The following is a 21,524-nucleotide window of genomic DNA, read 5'->3' on the forward strand; positions in this document are numbered from 1 at the left end:
TCAGACGGACACAGGACATAGGTATCAAGAAGTTTTCACAAAAAAATAATTAATTCATTTACAAATTTCAATTAAAATAAGTTTTAATTGAAAGTATTTGTAACAAAAAATAATCACTTGTAGTTCTATAGTTACAGATTGTAGTCTCTCAGTTTCTCTACATAAATTGCTAGCCCCCCTTTACCCCAATCAGGACCACCAGAGGACCTCCACTGAGCAGGTATTATTTGGGTGGTGGATCATTCTCAGCACTGGAGTAACACTGACATGGAGGTGGTGTTTTAGTGTTTGGTACCAGTGGATTAGATACAACATTTGTTAAACACTGTGCACACTGCTGTCCGTTCTGTTAGAGACACCGACCTTGTTATAATGTTAATGATCTTATCTGCTGCTGCACAGTTTGTGTTAGTCATTCTCTAGTTCTTAATGTTTACGTTTCTCACCGTAGGACGCTGTTGTTTATTTATTTTTTTGGTGGGGGGGTTAAGTTTTCCATTCCATTCTAGTTTGGCAAAAGGACTTCTTCAAACTGTTGCCACACAATGTATTGTTATCGTGTGCTGTAACATTAAGATTTTGCTTCCTTTGGCATCCACCAAACCCAGATTTGTCTGTCAGACTGGCAGATGGTGAAGCTTGATTCATCACTCCAGAGAACATGTTTCCACCCTCCCAGAGTTCAGTGGCACGGTGCTTTACATCACTCCGGCCGAGGCAAGTATGCTGGTGCTTGGCTAAAGTGCCAGGAAAACTTTTTTCCTGAAAAAAGTTTGTGCACCGATGTTGCTTTCAGAGGCAGTTTTGCCCTTGGTACTGAATGTCAGCTTCAGCACTAAATGAAGGTGCTGTGAGTTTGAGTAACCTACCATTTTGCAGCTGAGCTGTCGGTGCTCTTAGACATTTGTTCTGCAAAATAACAGCACTTACAGTAGCACACCATCACAATATCTGACAAAATAACTCTTTGGAAAGCTGGCATCCTCTGACAGTGGCGCGTTTAAAGTCACTGAGCTCTTCGGTATGATCTATTCTACAGCCAGTGTTCGTCTATGCGGACTGCATGGCTGTATTCTTGTATCAATGTGTGGTATTGTACATTACTGTTTTGTACGTAGTGTGTGGTTTTTACAGTAATATTCCCAAAAAGACTGTGAGACTGTGTGAGACTGATCAAATTACTTTTCCGCTGATGACTCTTAGTTCAGAATATAACCAACAACAAAAATGGGTTTACCCTGTACTCCATCAACTCTCTTATAGAATCAACCAGTTCTACTGTAGGTCAAATCTAACCTGCACGTATTAAGAAATCCATTATATTCCTTAACCTCTACAGATAGAAAACTACATACAGTATTTTATGCCCTCCTTTCTGGATATAGTTCAGGCCATTAGGACCTTAAATCAACTTGAATTCTGTGTATATTTTAAATAGAAGTCTTAAAATAGATGAATGTTGTGTAATGAACAAACTGCACACATACACTTCACATACGCATTATTATGTACATATTTTATGCTTGGTACAAGTGCTAATTAACTATCTTGCTGACTATTCTACCTGAACCCAGTAGAGGTTCCTATGACATCGGTAACATAGGCAGTTGCCAAGGGTGGCAACTTGCAGGGGAGGCACTACTGCTCCTGAGATCACGCAGTGTGTGTGCCAGCTTCAGCCCACATTAAACCGCACTGCTTACTCGTTGCTGCCCCCACTCCCCAACAGCTCAATGTCCTTACAATCCAAAGTGCAAGTGCAAGCCATCATCAAAGTTATGAAAAACACAGCATTAACTAATGACAATCAAATTCGCCCTCTTCTTGACTCTCTTCCAAATCAACTCACGGCCAAGCAGAAAAGATAGGGGTAATTTGACAATTGGCAGTGTTGTATTCAAAACCATGGTTTGCAATTGCATTATGATGTTAAGACATCAAAAAATAATCAGTCTATAATAATTATCTTTGTGTTAAAAAAGTGGGATTATCAATCCATTTCACCACCCATGTGAGCCCCTCTCCACACCTTTACCCTAGTCACTGCAGCTTAGGCTTAGTTTCTTTGCTATCTTTAGCCATTGTACTTTTAATTAAATAAAGAATTCAAAATTACAGATGAAGTATTATTAAATAACATTAAATAATGGGCAATAACCTGTTGCCCTTCAAATTTGTGAGTGCCAAAAATCATTTCATATATCTTGCTCGTTTCAGTTTCTGTCCAGTTTCATCTCCTTCAGCGATGCTCACAACAGCAATCATTAAACCCCCAGGCAAAAAACTACTGGTTATTTAGTATTAAATCAGGAATAATCAATTTATATTTAATGGTCTCACATGCTGCTTTTATTTTTATCTATCTTTCTGGTAACTTTCTAAATGCTCAGTATGCAGTTTGTTAATGATTTATATATCTGCAGAGCATCTATAGTTAATAATAAGAATCTACATTGTAAGACATTGCAGCACATCTGTTATGCACAGTTTGTGTCTTTGTGTTAGATACTCTCCTTGACCTTCATCAGTGGTCAATTTCTGACCACAAAGCTGCTCTTAGTTGTATATTTGAGTGTTGACACACTCCACTTAGAAGTGAGTAAAAACCCCAGAAATGTCACCACAAATGAAGTGTGACATACTTGTTCCAGCAATACACACACACACACTAGCATGCCAATGCCACACATCTTTGTGAAAGCTACAGTTTCTGCTGATGTGCAGTGCTAATTCATGCTGCAGACAACTTCAGCACTCCCAATTTAAAACACCATCTGGTGTCCTTGGTTATACCACTTTCAGTCAGGACTTTCACAGTTTTAGGGTGAAAAACTTTTTAGAGAAAAATAACTTGAACGTGTACAGAGAAAGTAATAAATACATTTTGAGAATGTTGCTTTGGTGGGCACTATATATATATATATATATATATATACACACACACACACAAACCAGTATATATTTATGTTCTCATATCTATACATGAGTACACTTTCACAGTATGTATGTGAATCACCAGTGTCCAATAAATGGTTGATATTATGTCAACATTCTCCTCTCTGGATGTAAACTGGGCAGTCCTTGGGTCACCTGTACATAAGCCGTCCACTCACTTTTCACAAAGATGACATGGGTTGTCCCACCTAGACAACATTAACAAAACTGTTTACATACATGACCCTCACTCATTCCTCCCATAGGCTGCAAATACGCAGCCTATGCGTATATACTGCTTTGTGTGTGTGTGTGTGTGTGTGTGTGTGTGTGTGTGTGTATATATATATATATATATATATATATATATATATATATATATATATATATATATATATATATATATATTATAGTGCCCACTAAAGCAACATTCTCAAAATGTATTTATTACTTTCTCTGTACACGTTCAAGTTATTTTTCTCTAACAAGTTTATTTCACAAGTCAGTCTGTATCTCTATAATACACTGTTGTAAATTGGTGTCCTCAGGCTTAAGTGATTGCTATCCTTTATGGTGGCAGACATTGATAGCAAAATCAAGCCAAATCATTAACACAGTACAGACAGACAGCCTTATACTGACTGCACTGCATTAAGGGGGTTGGCCAGAATGGAGCTACACAGGGTGGCACAGGCCACCAATTGGTTGTTTTTGTCCTCACCATGCTAAACCTGAAAATAACTAATACCATATTTAAAGCCTTGATTAAAAAGAAAGAAGTGTCATTAATTTATATTAAACCCAGAATAACTTATGAGTAGCAATGGAGTGAATAATGGGCACATATGGTAGATTGAGAGAAGAGGAGGGATTAGGATAAAGGAGTTGCAAGAATGCAGGAACATTAAGGCCTATACTTCAGGGCTGGAGAGCCAAATGAGGTCAGTGTAGCCCTAATTTTCCACAAACTGCCCAGGACTAGTTGGAAATTCAGTTCTTAATGGCAGCAGTTAAGTACAAGTTTGAGCAGAGCTACTTTCATAGAGTGGTTGCAAAGTCCTCAAAAAGTGAGTCAAAAAGTTTTTTTTTGTTGTTGTTTTTTTTTTTTAATAGGCCAATTTAAAAAAGGGATGTTATTTTCTTACAAAGCCATGTAAATGCATTGTTAGGAAGCCAACAACCTCTGAAATCTTGGTTAGTGTTACTATATAATTACTGATAAGGACGGGACATGCATTATGCCTTTTTCTCTCTCTCTACATACAGACCTCCTTAACACATTTAGAAGCCGGAAGTCTTACTACTATTTACCAGCAGGGTTAAATCATATCATGATAAAAATGAAAAGAACAGAAGAGACATGTGACAACAACAGGAAATGAGAGCTGATCAGATAAAGTAGCATATTAAGAAGTCAACACAGACAAGACACTAGTGCATGTTATGCCTCAACCTTCAGACACTAACGCTAAGATAGGCACCCTATTGTAACACTGAGATATCCATGAAGACTTAGACCAGGGGTGCTCAGGACCAGTACCGGTCCTACTTTGGTGATTTCACCGCTCTAACCTACCAAACTTGGCAACTGACAGATGAGCTAAATCTAACTGAGCTGTGCTAGACGCCGGACCAGAATTTAATACCCTTGACCCTGACCTAGGCCCTCATCTAATTTGGCTAAAATCTATAGCCTCATTTTAATGCATTCAATTAGTCTTCTAGCATTTTCTTCTGTCACTGCACAGACATGGCTAGGCATGACTTACTGCTTTCTTCCTTGGTGATATGACCAACCAATTAGTCTCAGTCCATGCAATTCCACAGTGACACTGTAGTAAACCCAGATATTTCTGTGAAATTCATGACAGCTTGGTCTTTCAAAATGAGGAGCTAGGAGACGCCAGCTTGAGCACCAGTCCCTGCCTCCTTCATTGCATCAAAAAATGTGCTTTCAAACAACAGAATATCACATATGAAAAGTACTACATGTTTAAAATATAAAAAAAGGAAATTAAAAGGTCTGGGTATTTTTTTTTTCAGATTCTACACCACAGGGATCTCCTTTAACTGAGAGCAGGGAAAACACAGAACTGCAGCACAGAAAAACTGCAGCACAGAAAAACATGGGTATAGGCAAATATTGTGTGAAGAATAAGGAATAAAAAGTGTAATCAAGTCATCACTTTAAAAGCATAAGCAAGTCTTTTGGCTTCAAGTATCACCTCAAGAAAGGTTGTTGCCTGTTTTCTAAGCCACAGAGGGCATCAGTTTCTTTTAATGATCAGAAATATACCTTAAGGTGCCATTATGTCAGATTTACTGAGTTGTGCTTTTTTCCAATTTTCTCCAAAATTTCATCACATCCAGCTTCCTCCGAGTCTTGTGAAGTGTCACTGCATCTTTGCGAAATGCTGCTAACGTAACATTATTGGACGGCTGAACATGCTTGGAGGACAACGCCAATCACCAGTTCTGTTATGTCAACTAGCATTGCCTTGTGATGGGGGGGGAAGAAGGCCTCCTACCCTCCCAGAGAGCGAGACCAGTTGTGCTCATGAATCATGGAATCATGGCTACGGATGGCTGTAGTGTGAAACTTTTTTAATTTAAAATTTAATTTTTAATTGGGAAACTGTACATAGTAGTACAGTAGTACAGCTACTTTGCAGACCTTGGTATTAGTAGAAATATGACAGATTACCCAAAACATGGGAGAAAATATGTTGCAAGAATGTGGATTATGACTACAGGTTTGCCTACAGCCAACAGCATTAACTAACTTAATCATCTCTGCAAGCCTATGAGTAATGTTAGCTTACCAATGCCTAATTTCAGTATGCTAGGAAATGAGCCTATGTTGGATGTGACTGCTGGCTGGACAGCATTAGACAGTTATTGCCTTATTACCATCAAAATAGTAACCATCGTTGCCCTACCTAGGCCCTCTGGGTTGGCATTTGTTTGACGTGATTAAAAATTCAAATTCAAATATACAACTATAATACAAACACATTCACATATACATTTAGATAGTTAGTTCTACTTCTGTATAAACATAGTGATTCTCAATCCTGGACCCCTAAAACTGTTTTTATGAAATAAACATGAATATATTTGAAATTAGATGTTTGAAGATGTTCTTGTCATCGGCAGCACCATAAATACCTCATATTTGGATGCACATGAGGCTAAATCTCTTACTGTTCAATGACAAAGAACATTTACAGTAGGCTTATTAACAGCATTTGCATAATTTGCTAGAATTATGTGACCATTAGCCTAGCTGTCATCACTTAGGCTTTACTGTTTAAGAGAAAGGAAAAAGGTTCATGTTATTACCTATCACTTGGCTAAGTCTTAGACTTAGCTTACAATGAATATAACAGGCATATCCATGAAGCTATGAGCCTGACAGACAGCAGGTGGGTGTGAATCTCTGTTATCATAATTATGTGCAGAGGTCATCATCTATGCTATCCTAGTCCTGAGAAAAGATTTGTCTTGTTCTGGCCTGTTTTACTTTGTGAAATGAATTTCCAGCTAAGCCTCTCTCAGTTTTATGGGTTTTTTTTTGTTTTGTATTAACTTGTTTCACTTACTTGCATCATTGGTTTAGCAGACCTTTGTTCCTCAAAGACAAACTAGCTCAAGTGCAGAAAGGATTTTATTCATATTTTAGGAGAAATTATGAATCCTTATTCATATATTGTTAGGGACCCCTTCTCCCCAGGTGGGACCCCTTCTCCCCAAAAGGTGTATATGTTTTCCTGTCAACTTCCTGTGCCTAACTGGAAATGTTTCTTAAGGTAACTAGGTTAGACCACATTTACAACAGGTTTTACCAATGCATGAAATCACTCTTATGAAATATGATTTATAATGTGTAATTGTTGTTGGCCTCATTGCACTTTGCAATGAGACCATTAGATAAGGCTGCATTTATCACACAAAACAGATGCATCCAAATTCGTTTTAACAGTGCTGCTCAGCAAATGATCACTCTAGCTAATCACAGACATTTCCTGATGAGTGTACTCAGTGTGCCAAACCAAGGGCGCCTGCACATGGTCTGGTAAATGTATGGCTATTTAACCACGTTAATGGAAATATCAAATATTGAGCTGCACATTTTTTCGCAATAAAAAAAAGTGAAATGTAACTGATATTTATTTATATAGTTTTCAGCTGAAATAGCAACAGTGAATGTTCTTGTAAAAAACGTTTCACCCACAGAGAAATTTTCCTTAAAACTTTTAAGCACACAACAGACACTGTAGACCATAGGTTCCAAGCCTGGCCCTCAGGGCCCTCCACATGGTCCACATTTTTGCTCCAACCTAGTTTGCAACACTGGGATGAAGGAAAAATATGGGGGCCTTGAGGACCAGGTTGGGAACCACTGGTGTCTTCTTCACTGCTCCAATTTGTTCTTCAAGGATCAATCAACCCATCAAGGATATTATAAATTGTAGACCATTTTAAAGAGATTTATATGCATTGGTCATCATTACATGCAAGACTGTCAATAAGACCAGATAAACACATGATTATGTTCTCACCTTTACCCACATTACACTATATATTCATGCAGCACATTTCAGTCTCAGAGAATCCGCTCAAATCTACTCCAATTCTTTGAGTTCTGCAAATGTCCTCTGATACTACCACCCAATCAAGCAGATTAGTGTTAATCCTGGATCAAAGAAAGCTTTCAACACTAAAACAGGGGTCTTTGTGTTCGGCTCAAGTCTCCACAACTCTTTCAATCCATGTGGACCAATATGTACTCTGCCATCGGGACTGACGATACAGAGCTATTTTAATTGCGTCTATCAGCTATAGTAAACTTGATCAAATTTTTAATGCATTATTAAAGTTATTTCACCCCATATTGTGGATAATTAATGCATTTAAGTTCATGTAAATCTTGAAAATGAGGTGGCAAAGTTCCAAAAGAGTTGTAAATATCTTATTTACCAAGCAGTAACCAATAAATTACATTATAGTTTGTCTTAATTTCATATGAGAATGTTTATATAGATGATGTACAGCCAGAAACATACTCAACGCAAGGACACAAACACAAATGTGAACACTCACTCAACACATTGCAAATACTCGGTCCTTCTGTACAAATTCATCGCGAGTTCTTATGTTGCTGTGGAGGTTAGAACACTCAGTATTGTAGGGGGCTATAGACTACAGATCAGAGTAAGTGGTCACATGACCAGCACATGCAAAAATGATGAGCGGCTCAACTACAGTAAGTCAGTAAAACGTTACAATACAGCTACAAATACCATATTTAGTACATCTAATCTTTTGATATTTTAACATGATTGTACCACATTTATATCATGTGCTCAAGAGATGTAAACATCTGGTGTGAGTGGTCAGATACCACAGTGGTTTACATTTGCTGTTTTTAATTCTCACTATCAATTTCTTATATGACATTTGACATTGGGTGATGTTTTGGACATGCTAGAACATCCAAGATGACTCATTGAAGTCTAATGTGTAACTATTGCAAAACATTTTAATGTGTTTATGGGATTATATGGGTTGAAACTGCCCAACAGCCACTTGTAGTAGCAATGTTTAGACTGATTAAGTTACTATTTCAATACCTGTTTTAACAAGGCCTCGTCATTTCTCCTTGGGGGGGATTCCCGGCGCCATCTTTTGGGCCGTTTCATTACTATATTCTCTCAAGTGAAGGCTGTTAAATGAGCCCTCGGGAGGAGCAAGGGATTGAGTGAACAAAAGGTTGCAAACTACTCCCATCTCTAATATTTGACTGCTGATTACTGTTAGCATGCTAAAGGGAACATACACAGCTACAAAAAAAGAAATACAAAACACCATGATACTACAAATTTATGGCCATGTAAAGCAACCTTTCACAAATGTTAAATGTAGGTTATGTTCAAACTTATGTTCAAAAAAAAAGTTTTGCATTGAAAAGTCTGCATGGCGAGAGGGTTCCATCTGAATAACCCACTCCTCACTGTCCCCTCCTTCCATTCTGCTGCAAAAGGTCACTGGTGTATATGTGACACACGTCCAAGTAGCAAGTCGAAGTGAGTGCGGGCAAGTTAGAAGAGAACTGAAACAGGACCCTATCCTCCTTTCAAGAAAGCATGGTTATAGGCGTTTTCACATTTCTGCAGTTTTTCAGCTGGAAGTACTCATTTCAGGGTTATGCTATTTTGTTTAAACAACAACAGATGCCAGAGTAGAGCTAACCCAATTATTAGCTGGTGTTCTCCAACCATTCTAGACACATCCTCAAATCGTATCTGGGCAACTACGACAAAAATGAAATTACATACTTTTCCTCGGAGAGCTGAAGTAATACGCCAGTACTTCTGAGGTGAATGATAGTCCATAAGGCAACAGCGGAAATTAGCGAAAAGGGCCCATTAGCCAGGCGTGAGAGTAACGGCACTTTCAAAGCTAAGAGACAAGAACGCTTCGCACATGTTAGAAATGTGAAAGCAGTGCAATCAAGACACTATAAAATTGCCATTAAAAAAAAATCACAAACAAAATGTACATGTCAGAGTATCACACCACACATATTAAAACTGAAGTGATTTCTTTGTGCACAAAGTCTGGCTGCGTGATGTGTGAAAACACAACGTCAGACTGTATGAGCAGACACTCTGCTCAGGGTAAACAAAACTTCATATCATATTTGCTAAACAAAGAGACTTGACTCTTTAGTCAAAATATTAGTTTGCGCTGTATTCATTAGCTCCTGTGTGTCACACTGTCCTCATTTCACGTTTTCAATTCCATGTCTGTGTTCCCAGCTGCAGCTGTTGTTTCGATCTGAATCTTGACATTCAAAATGTAGCACCGGCTTCCCGGTGCGAGTGCGCAGAGGGAGGAAAGCTCTGAACAGACAAGACGAACAGGGCTGCTAATTAGCCCAGCAGAAATAAACCACCTGTCAATCAGCACTTCTACTGCTGTGCCTCACTCATTTGATGCAGACTCTACCACCTAGGAAAGGGAGCTTCATGTGCATCTGGGGTCAACAAGGAACACCACAATTTGTAGAACCGTCATATACACATTCATATTTTGAGAATACAAGATGACATGCCATGTTCGGTATGCAGTCAACAATTTATATACTTTCACATTTTGCACGTCAGACCAAATATATATAAAATGTCAATAAAAGCATTACAAGACTGCACTGTAAGCAAACACGCACACTAAGTCAGGGCCCAGTTTCAGGCATAAAAATCAGACATTCTGTCTGTGTGCTATGAACAATAGTGAAGGCTCTGACTGCAGCATCATTACAAGAGCACCAAGTTCACCACAGAACAACTGGTTTATTATCTAGATATGTCTTTTCTACTTTTGCCTATGATTTAGTAAGCGTCTGATAACTTTGGCCTATTTGACCATTTATTTAAATCCACTCGTGTCACAACAACAGCAATGGCGTCTTTACAGCCTTTTAATGAAACAAAGGTAGCTCATGCAACACTGTGCATGTAATACTGCTCCTCTTCTATTACAGTGCTGCATTGAAGTTTGTGAGCCCTTTATCGTTTTGTGATGAACCTGAGCCTTCACCATCAAAGTCTGGTCTGTACCACATATATTTGTTAGTGCTTGCCATGTCTCAGTCAAATGGGACCTCAGAAAAGTACTTGCCAATGGTCAGTAGCCTGGAAAAGGTTCCAAAGCTATGGAGGAAATTCAAAAACATTGTTACCCTTCACTGGAGTGTCATTCAGCAATATTACTTCATGAGTAAGGCATTTAATATTCTGGGAGATCACAAAGCAACCCATGGTAACATCTAAAGACCTTCAGGCCTCTCTTACATGGACTAATGTCAGTGTTCATGAATCTATCATTAGGCAAACACTGAATAAGAACAATAAGAATGGAGTGATAGCATGGAGAAATCCACTGCTCTCAAGGAAGAAAATTACCACCTGTTTAAAGTTTCCTGAAGACCACCTAGGTGAGTCAGAAGACTACTGAAATTATGTTTTGGAAGGATAAGGCAAAAGTGGATCATTATGGCTTAAATGAGATGTTTGTTTTTGCCAAACATTAGATTTCATCATAAGAAACTCATCCCCACTTTGAAACATGGTGGTGGCAGTATCTTGCCTTGTTTCCTTGCTGTTGGACCAGGACAGCTTGCCATCATTTGATGGAACTATGAATTCTAGATTGTATTGAGAAATTCTACAGGAGAATTTTAGGGCATCAGCGAACTGAACCTCAAAAGAAGGTGGGTCCTTCAGAAAGAACAGCTACCTTAAAAAAACAAAAAAACACCAGATTAATGTACACAGAAGGGGTAAAGCAGAAGAAATGATGCATTTTGGAACGGCTTATTCAAAGTTCAGACCTTGAACTAATAGAAATGTTGAGACAGAACCTAATGTGTGGTGTTCAAGTGGGAAAGCCCAACATAACACAGCTGAAGCCATTTTGTGAGGAGGAATGGGTCAAGATTCCTCTAAGTCAATGTGCTGATCAAGTTATAGGAACTGTTTGGTTAAAGACAGTTAATGCTAGATTACTTAGTTCAATAAAAGAACGAAAAACTATATAATTATTTAACTGGGTTGTCTTTATTTATTGTTAGAAGTTAAATGACGATTTGATCATATTTCAGATCAAATGTATGTAGAAATTCACAAAATGAGAAAGGGCACACAAACTTACAAGCAGCACTGTAACACTGACCCAGCCAGATTACAGAGTTACTTTACTGCATCTCAGGAGATTAAAAGTCATTTTATAAATCTTAGCTGTTTGCTTACCCTAGGTGGTCCTATGTGTCCAAAAGAAGCACACTTTGCTGCTTGAAGCACCCACACTCTGTCAGTGAGCTGAACAAAAAGAGCAACAGAATTAGTGTATAAATCTTTTATTTTGGTTGGCACATGTGCCTTTTCACTTCAAAAGCAATAAAGTTTGTAAGCTGAAAAAATCTTGTCCCCTACACTTTCCATCACCTCCCTTAGCAACTCTGTGAACACATTACAACATGTCTTCTCTCCTTTTTGTTGTGAAAAACTTTGCATCTTCATTTCTGTTGTGTTTTACTTTTTGGCATACCTTAAACCTTCAGTTATTCTTTAGCTCGCGTTTACTTTAATGATGACCAAATCAACAGAAATGGTGCAAAAGTAATTATTACCATTATGGAGATAGTATAGCTCTAACAGTGACGATACACATTTGAAGGAGGGCAATGTAAAGCATGAATCGGATATTGGAAGGACGGATTACAGAGTCTGCTAATGTTTTAGCAAATCTGTTTAGAGTGGATTGTCCTCCACCTTTTAAAGCAAGGTGTACATGGTTAGGTCTCAAAAGTATGTTGTTGAGCGACTTACCTTAACGATGGCAGCAGCCTCTGTGGCTCAACGGAAGCACAAGCTGGACGAATATCTACTCAGAACACTGTTGGAGCAAAATGGCTAAAAACAAAAAAGTTCAAATAGCTTGTTCAGGTAACTTAACTGTGTATTTCCTTTTTTCTACAGCAGTAAGACGCTGCCACTAAGTGCTAATTAGATGGCATTACCTCTGCCCAGTGCCAATTAGGTATTACTGCTATTGAGTGCTGATTGGTTGACCAACTGATCAGTTCATTACATTTACGGCATTTGGCTGACGCTCTTATCCAGAGCGACTTACAATTTGATCATTTTACACACGTAGGCCAAGGCGGTGTTAGGAGTCTTGCCCAAGGACTCTTATTGGTATAGTGTAGGGTGTTTGCCCAGGTGGGGATTGAACCCCAGTCTACAGTGTAGAAGGGAGAGGTGTTAACCACTACACTATCCCAAGATCATTGGTTGAGTGAAATGTCATGTACTTACGAGGCGCCATTATGAAGTGCTATAACTGGAGTTCAAATATTACAGCATATTAAAATGTTTTTTTTCCTTTATGAAAAGTTTTAAACATTTACAATGATTTTGCTCAAATGCTCCATATTAAGCCCTTCAATTTGTCTCCGGCGTTAGACAAACCCAGAAGACATTAGTGAGTGGCAAATATCTTCGCTACACTTTCTCTGCTTTTTATTGTCTGTTTTTGTCTAAGCTTGTTGACGGCTACAGTATGTAACTGCCCATTTTTAACTCTGTGCATCAAAAGCCTACAGTAGTCGGGGCTCTGTGCAGTTTGCGCAAAGCTGCACTAAAGGTTAAATTCAGGTGCATTGTTTTGCCCTGTGCCTGCACTCATATGTACATTTGGCCTTCACCCTAAGTAAGGAGCAGCCTGATCACAAATATACTGAACATTTTGTATATCTTTATTGTTTTAAACCTAAAGGATACACAATCAAAAATACTCAGTGCTTTGCTACATATCAACTAACAACAGCACACGATTTCAAAATGTTTTTCTGACAACAGATATAAAAATGACAGTGGCGCAGATCTGTGACTGAAGCAGAAGATCGAGCTTTGGCAAGGATTCTGCTGAAATTATCCCAGAGTCCCAGGTTTTCATCCCTGGATCATCCTCCAGTGATTGAGCATAGACTGCTGGCTAAAGCGAAATGCGAAGCTCCAAAGGCCGCTGATCATCCGTTGAGAAACAGTGAGAATTTTACAATGTGTCTAATGGCAGTACACACAACAGGTTTATTCTTTCTCATGGGCTATTTACAGATAGGCTCAAAGGAGGAACCATAACATACATTTACCATGTGTTCTGTCGCCAGTCTATGGTAATATCATATTTATATTATTGTTGTCATTAATATATCCCACATAAAAATGAGTCTTACAGATATCTTGACAGAAAACCACAGAAACTGTATGTTTGGAAATAAACCACAAAAAAGCTTCCCTTATTTGTATCATGCCTTTCACAATGAATTGAACGGTCACTTAACTACAGGGGTTGGGTACAGGACGTTTGTTTTTGAGATGGATCATTGACACTCACAGACAGTGCAAGGAAAAACATTTCAGACAGGTTTGCCAAGTCATGCCTTTGTACAAACAATGATCAGATATTAAATACAAAAAAAACAGGAATTATACAATAAAAATAAATAATAAATAGTCATAAATAAATAAATACATAAATAAAGAGTCATACATTTTAAGAACTATGCAGGTAAAAAAAAAACAGAAGGGGAGAAATGGAAAGTAGCAGGTAATCAGGTGAAAAGTAAGCAGGCACGGCAATGCCTGGTTAATAAGCAGCATGGGCAGCCTCATTGGCTGTCTGTGTTAGGGGGCTTAGCGTCGTGCTGGGCGCCACCAGCTGGCAGCCAGGGGGAAACAGAGCGTGAGGTGGTCTGCTTCGCCATGCTGTAGTGGCTAATGACCGTGTAGAAGCGGCCGCGGGAGTTGGCGTCTTGAGCAGTGTAGTAGGCCTCCAGGGAGGCTGGGATGCATCGCTTGTGCTGTTGAAACGAAGGTGCCGGCATTACATTAAAAGTTAAGTATCCATTTTGATTTCTTTCATTTTCTAAACCATTTCTTTTTGCCACGTATTCAAACTAAATGAGTCTGAAGCACCATTCGTGCTAGATTATGCCTATTGAACATTATACGACAATTCATAATCACTAAACAACTGCATTGTCAACATAGCGGGGTTCATACTATTTGTCGTAGAGGTGCTCAGACTGCATGTTTAATCAGAGAGAATTTCATACAAACCTAAAAATATTGGAAAACAGCTTATACATTTATGGCATTTGGCTGACGCTCTTATCCAGAGCGACTTACAATTTGATCATTTTACACAGGTAGGCCAAGGTGGTGTTAGGAGTCTTGCCCAAGGACCCTTATTGGTATAGTGTAGGGTGCTTGCCCTGGATTGAACCCCAGTCTACAGCGTAGAAGACAAAGGTGTTAACCACTACACTATCCAACCACCTTATAGACTATGAAAATTGGTGCTGAACCACTCATGTTACATGAGCAGTCATCACAGGCTCACACAATGATTCACTGCTGAGCAGGGTCCTAAAAACTGGTCTGCAACATGAAAACTAGGGGTAAAATCCTGTGTACACTTGCCATTAGTTGTGCTAATCTGTAGGGGAATTTGACTGGTCCATTCATACAGTATACAGTAGTTTTGTAATTTTCCCCCAAACTACAGCCCCTAAAACAGCCCAGACAAAAAAGGTCATGACTCTGATATTCACGTCAACATTATATGGCAAGTGGCACATGCAGTAACAACATGGCACACGGCTACGCAGCCGATAGAGCTTTAAGCTGCAGATGGTAATGTATTTCGGAATTATTCCTATTAGACTTGTTTAAACTGTGGGCATTACAGATTTTTACTGGATTAAAATCAAGTATCTTGTAAGTTACAGCTTTAAATCCAGCTTGAATATGGCTTAAACCTTTCTCAACATTTACAAGAATATGCATCACAGCCCACACTTCAAACACCAAGACAAGGTTATGCTCTTTCATATTTAATGGGCCCTTTAGCAGAGAAGCCAAAAGTTTGGCTCAGAGAACCAGAGAACTGACAGAAGCTGCTTAAATTTCTAAATTACTTGTTACAATACTGCACTTCTAAGGCGGATTCAATTTAGGAAGTTTTTTAATAGCATGAGATACTGAGCCAAAATCTGATCAAGTGCTTATTAGCACTGAATCCAGAATGTGAGGAAAGAAAGACGTGTGAAAACGCTGATTTTACTGATGTATGAATGTGTTTGGCAAGAACAGTGTGCTACATGGACTTTTTACAGGCAAATGGGAAATGCTATTTTTATATGGGTTGAGTGTGTTTTAATATAGGTCCAAGAAAGTATAGGCCTAGAGAGATTTAGACGAATATAATATATACACTCACCTTGTACACAAAGCCATCTGGGCAGGTGTGGTCATAAGTGAAGGCCTTGTACACCACCAGGAACACTATGCAGGCAAGAAAGGCCAAAGCCAGGACAATAAGGATGGTGACCTATGGATGGAAAAGTGACAGAACCATAATGTGACGATGATTGATGTAGGGCTGCCACGACCATGAAATTTCAGCTGACGATTAACTGTCCTGAATAATTGTGATTAATGAATTAACTGTTGTTTGTAACCAATAAAATACAAGCGTAAAATAGCCATGTTTGTATATTTGCCACCTTACATGCTAGCTATGTTTATTTAGTAGCTAATGCTAGTTATAGTGTCAAATCTATACTGCACACACTCACAAACAAGTCTACAGTTACACAGAATTATGTGCAAAGCCCAAAAAATGCTAAAAACAAACACTATCTGGCGCTGCCTTCTAAACCTGTTAAAGCACCAAGTTAAATGTTTTGAAGAACTGGTTTTTTTGTATAATCCATCTGATATGTCAATCAATATATTCAATGCTTTCTTTTATTTACATTTTTTCTCTGAAGCCAATGCACCCAAATCACATGTTATAGTACACTGTGAAATGGAACAACTGTGGAAAACATTAAGATCACAGCATCACCAGCAGAGCAGCACAACCTAGGGTAGTGCTGGGTTAAGTGCTTTGCCCAAGGAAACAACAAGGAAATACCACTTAGACCTTGGAGTTGGACCACCGAGAGCCTTTCAGTTGCTAGCTCACCTCTACTCCCACTGACCTACCAGCCATCCCAAAATATGTGCTGTCCAAAATGACCAGTAAAAATGGTAAAATAATGGTAAAAATGCAAAATACATTTTCTTTATGTGGTATACTGCTTTACAACACCCAAGCTTTTTTAATGAAGCCGACACAGATTTTATTTAAATGAGTTTAGACCAAAAACTAGCATCTGTCAGTGTGTTTGAAACCATTTTATGTTCTGTTATGTGGCTTTCAAAAGCAATAAACTCTTCAGATGTTTGGTTCCTATCACTACTGCTATGAAAATTGTCAGACCACCCTATTTTTTAACCTTTTAATAATGTAGACATTCTGAAGTGGAATTTTGAATTTGATCACGCAAAAGGGGGAATTATTTGCTTAAATATGCACTTTTAATGTCTGAATTTCATCTTAACTTGCAAAGCAGTTTGGTTATAAACAACTCGCCAAGCATTGCTAATTCAGTAGAGAGAGCAGAGAATATAGCTTAGCCAAGAAATTAGCTTGATAGGCGGTTTGACAGTTTTTTTTTCTTCCCCACAACGCTAATTTATTCCCATCACTGTCAACATCAAGCACAGTCTCCTCACGAAACGCTTCCCAATCTGTCAGAGTACATTTGTTACAACCAAGTGACGCAAACAAGGAAGCTTCATACTCTTCAGAAATCTGCAGCTTGACGGTGGCAATTCTCGGCCAGACCCGACTACTTTGTCAAGGGGGATTAGTGCAGAAAAGGGAGGCCATTTTCTGCTTTTAAGCTTCAATATCAGAAATTGGACGTTTTTGAACACCAGCTAATTAGAATTATGCAAATGGCCTCTAACATGAATGAGAGATAACCAGTTGACAGCTGAATATTTGAAGACTTTCACACTATAAGGAGCTGGTAGGCCAGCTGTGGTATTTTACTCCTTTTGTTCTCTGTACCACACTAAGCAATTCATTTTTACAATGGATTAAATCTCTAAAACTATGACATGTTTCCAGTGTGACAGGAGAAGACAGAGGTATTAAAGAGTTTTAGGGTGAGACTGAGGGAGCTCAGAACTGTAAGAGTCGATGGTAATGGCACACTGCCAAATTACAGTGTCTGACAAGATGTAAAGGATAAATCTTGCAAAATTTGAACAATTGAGGACAGTTTTAAATTTGCCAAAATTATGGACTTGAATCTATAAGGAACATCATTATGTTAATGATGAAGGTTTTTACTGTTTCCATGCTGTGATTTTCCATAAGTCCATGCATGTCCACTGGTTTCATTCTGAAGACGTTTAAATAGAAAGAAAAATTCACTGACATCAGTCAAAACCTGATGTATACTTTCAGCACACGGTTCGAAAATAGAGCAGGGTAATACATCATCCAGACTGGTATATCAGTGTTGATGTCAACAATATTGATTTTTAGTTGCAGCAGCAGAACTGAATGAAAAAAGCATTAACTGCTGGGGTGGAAAATATGTATGTGACTGTATTTTATTCCTATTCTTTAAGTTTTGTTTGGGAAGACTTGTACTATTGCAGTATTATTGACCTTGAATATCTGAATTCTTGCTCAATTACAACTGTAAAAAAATATATATATACTCTTTACTCATTACATTTTATAATTTAGATGTTCAATGTACTCATTACTTATGCAAGAGATTTTGTTTTTCTTTTATCAAGTTCCAGCACATTTTCATTTATTCATTTTAGATTCAAACTGCTGTAAAATAAAACTATGCAAATCCATTTTTGTCCAAGGACTATTAAAACGTTTTTATAAAGGGTCAAGAGGAAAACTGAATCATACAGATTGTGATCGGCATGCCCTGATGTTTAATATTATGTTAAAACACTTTTTTATACTCAAGTATATATTTTGCTGCATACAGCACAGTGTAAAAAGACCACCTTTCAATTATTTATGTGAATTTCTATTAATATTTCCTTGAAAAACAAGAAGTATGTTTAGCAGAAATTGACTGAAATGCCACAACAAAAGAACATAATATATATATTTTTTCTCAAATTTATCAAATCAGTATTTAGTCTGTCCACATCTTGCCTTTATTGCAGCTTCTATTCTGTTCACGCAAGTTTTTGTAAGAAATCAGCAGCAATATTTTTCACATCCCCAGAGTTCAGTTTTAGTTGGTTACATATTTGTGCTTCTAACAAAGAAGAAACTGAACTGCATCAATACCAACTGTTCTTCTTCCTTGTTTCAGCAATAAATAAAATGGCACCAAATAGGGAAATAGGTAATAAAATAGCACAAAATCTTAATGGGCTCAAATTTGCTTTTAATATTGTGACATTCATTTCATACATGTCCTCATGTAAAGCTCTTGACCATCCGGTAAATCTGCATTATTCTCTATCTTGGGTCTTATTTTATTTATTTATTTTTAGATGCAATTTTTTAAGCACTGCAGCTCAGCAGTTCTGCAGCTTTGAGGAAAGGAGCCGGATTATGAACTAGTTCCATCCGAGCACTAGTATATTGCCCATGTCCAGGGGAGATGGACTAGCCAAGGGAATCAATCAAAATCTGCTCCATGTTCCATATCTTTATCTGCAGATTTATGTATAGTGCCAAAACTGGGTTAGTTGAGAATCAGTTTTTCCCCCATCCCTCTCCCTCCATCCATTCATCCATCCATCCTCTAACTGCAGATTAAATGTGGCTATGACCTTGGCCCAAATTGGCCTCATTTGTGGCATGCTGCTCTCTGGCTGATAACAGAAAGTGCCTTTCATGATTTCTTTGTGAAAGCTGTTTTTGGCATTGTAGACAGGTTCATCGGTGGCACTCAGCTATGATGTACAATTCCAGGAAAAAGCCTGAATTGATGTAGAACCATTACGTGAGGTTCTGTAAACTTTAAAACGGTTCTTCACACTCACACGTCTCATTTCCAAAAACAATTCTTTAAAGAACCATTCACTGAAAGGCTCTTCAAGCAACCAAAAGTGTTTCAGACATGGCATATCGCCAAAGCACCCTTCATTTTGAGGAGTGTAATCTGACAATTTAGAAAACCATATACTGTTTCTGAATTCTATACAAGCCTCTGAGTCCAGCAGCAAACAACATGACAGCTTTCAGATGTTGACTGCTCATTTTTAACCTGCTGTGTCCTTTGAGGAATAAACCTGAACCCTAAAAAAAATATTTCCTCTACCTGGATTCTCTCAGCACCGAACCAGGCATACACTCTCTGCAAATTATTCACGCTCAGCTTACTTTGTAGACATCAAAAGCCTTTTCACACCAGTGAATGAAGATACAAAACGCAATTCTGAACAGCCAAATCCAACTGGCCAAAATTCTCTTTGATTCCAGGTCGAGGCCTGAGCCAGCACTAAATGAGGTCATTTCAGCCCAAACATCATTGTGTTTGTAACAGACCAGACACATCACCATCTGTTTTGACTGCCATCTGTATTTGTTTTTTTATCATCCCTTTTCCCCCTCGTTTCTCCCCCTCTGGTTATCATTATAGTGCCCTGTTGATCAGCTCCAAGGTTGTTTTGTTGTTGTTGTTGTTGTTTTTCTTCTTGTTGATGCGTCTTTGAGCATTTGACGTCAATTTAATCCATAGGTGGAAAACCATAATCCCTGGGCCGGATTTATTCCATGGCTCAACTTCCCTGGAGTACTTCGGGTATTAATGCATTACACTCATTTGCTGTGGACCACAGCAATACAGATTAAAGCACAGTCCAGAGTGTAGTCTGAAAGATGCAACTGAATGACAAGCGTGTGCCACTTCACTATCTCTGTGCTACTATTACCAGTTGCAAGCATTTATATGTTCCCACTGAAATTTCTGTTTACAGCAGCCTGTTATTATTAAGTGTTATCATAATTTACTTTTGTGGGATAATATGAATACCTTCATCAAAATACCCACAGAAACACTCTGGAGCCAAGACGAAGTGAGAAACACTGATTGAATAGCGGCTCGTTTGTATATTGCAGGCCAACATGGCGATCATGGTAAGCAAATACTTCATAGCATACATTGTAAAGATGTCTTAGGGTATTACAAGTGCTTTCACACATGCAGCTTTTTCCATAAATATAATTACACCATCCTTAAGAAACCACTGTCACAAGCTGTCAAGCTGTTGAAAGTGTAATATCAAACGTTTTAAGCTTGCAAGTTAAAGCCATATGCTTGTTTAAAACTACATTTGCACTTCTTTGCAACTTTTTGTTGCTTCTATTACTCATCATATGGAATATTATAATACTGTACAATGTGTAACCTGCATCATCTTCACAATGGGAGCATTTGGGAACTACACCAGAGTTCAGACCACAAGACAATTCTGGGTGCTCAAAAAAGGCCTTCCGCTAATTTGCTACCTAATAATTACATAAATAACTGAAATGTAAAGCATGTTTGTTACTACTGTTCAAAATATATCCAGTAAGCAGCAACAATGAATGACTAGTAAAGCTTAAGTCCATATGCTCATGAGCTGCAGGGTGCTAGGATAGAATTCATGATTGTAGTCCTTTTGTTCAAAGCTCATTTCTATCACTTGCATAGCATTTATGACTCACGTATCTAGATGTTAAGGATGTAACAAATTAAAATTATTATTTTGTTTATGAACATACAGTACATTTAGTTTTAAATTTAAGTTTAGCTTCTATTTATTTTCATCTACTTCATTTATTTGGCTACTTCACAGTGTTTTTAACATTATCATTTGGAAACAGAGAACAGCAATTGTACTCATAACAGTGGAATTTTTTCTGACTCTTGCTTGATTAAACACTTAACAGTCTGGGGATTCTGCTGTCATATAATGTACTTCATAATGTTTTCTATGAGAAAGGTATGAACTCCAGGCTAGCCAGTGCAGCACCTGCATGGCTCTTATGATGAAGCCAAGTTATCGTAACACATGCAGAATGTGGCTTGGCATTGTCTTGCTGATACAAGAAGGGACATCCCTGAAAAAGACGTCATCTAGATGGCA

General features: G+C 38.2%; 1 protein-coding gene across 1 annotated transcript in view; it reads right to left on the minus strand.

Annotated features, from left to right (window-relative positions):
* Positions 1 to 13,234: 13,234 nt before the first annotated feature.
* nsg2 (neuronal vesicle trafficking associated 2) overlaps positions 13,235 to 21,524 on the minus strand; it is a 29,185-nt gene continuing 20,895 nt past the window's right edge. Inside the window, exons 4-5 of the mRNA XM_017721258.2 lie at positions 15,784 to 15,894; positions 13,235 to 14,362 (exon numbers count right to left, since the gene is read on the minus strand). Coding sequence (XP_017576747.1) covers positions 14,171 to 14,362; positions 15,784 to 15,894 — 303 coding nt within the window. The 3' untranslated portion in view covers positions 13,235 to 14,170. The remainder of the gene's footprint in view (positions 14,363 to 15,783; positions 15,895 to 21,524) is intronic.

Source organism: Pygocentrus nattereri, chromosome 16 (assembly GCF_015220715.1).
Source record: "Pygocentrus nattereri isolate fPygNat1 chromosome 16, fPygNat1.pri, whole genome shotgun sequence".
NCBI classification, from domain to species: Eukaryota; Metazoa; Chordata; class Actinopteri; order Characiformes; family Serrasalmidae; genus Pygocentrus; species Pygocentrus nattereri.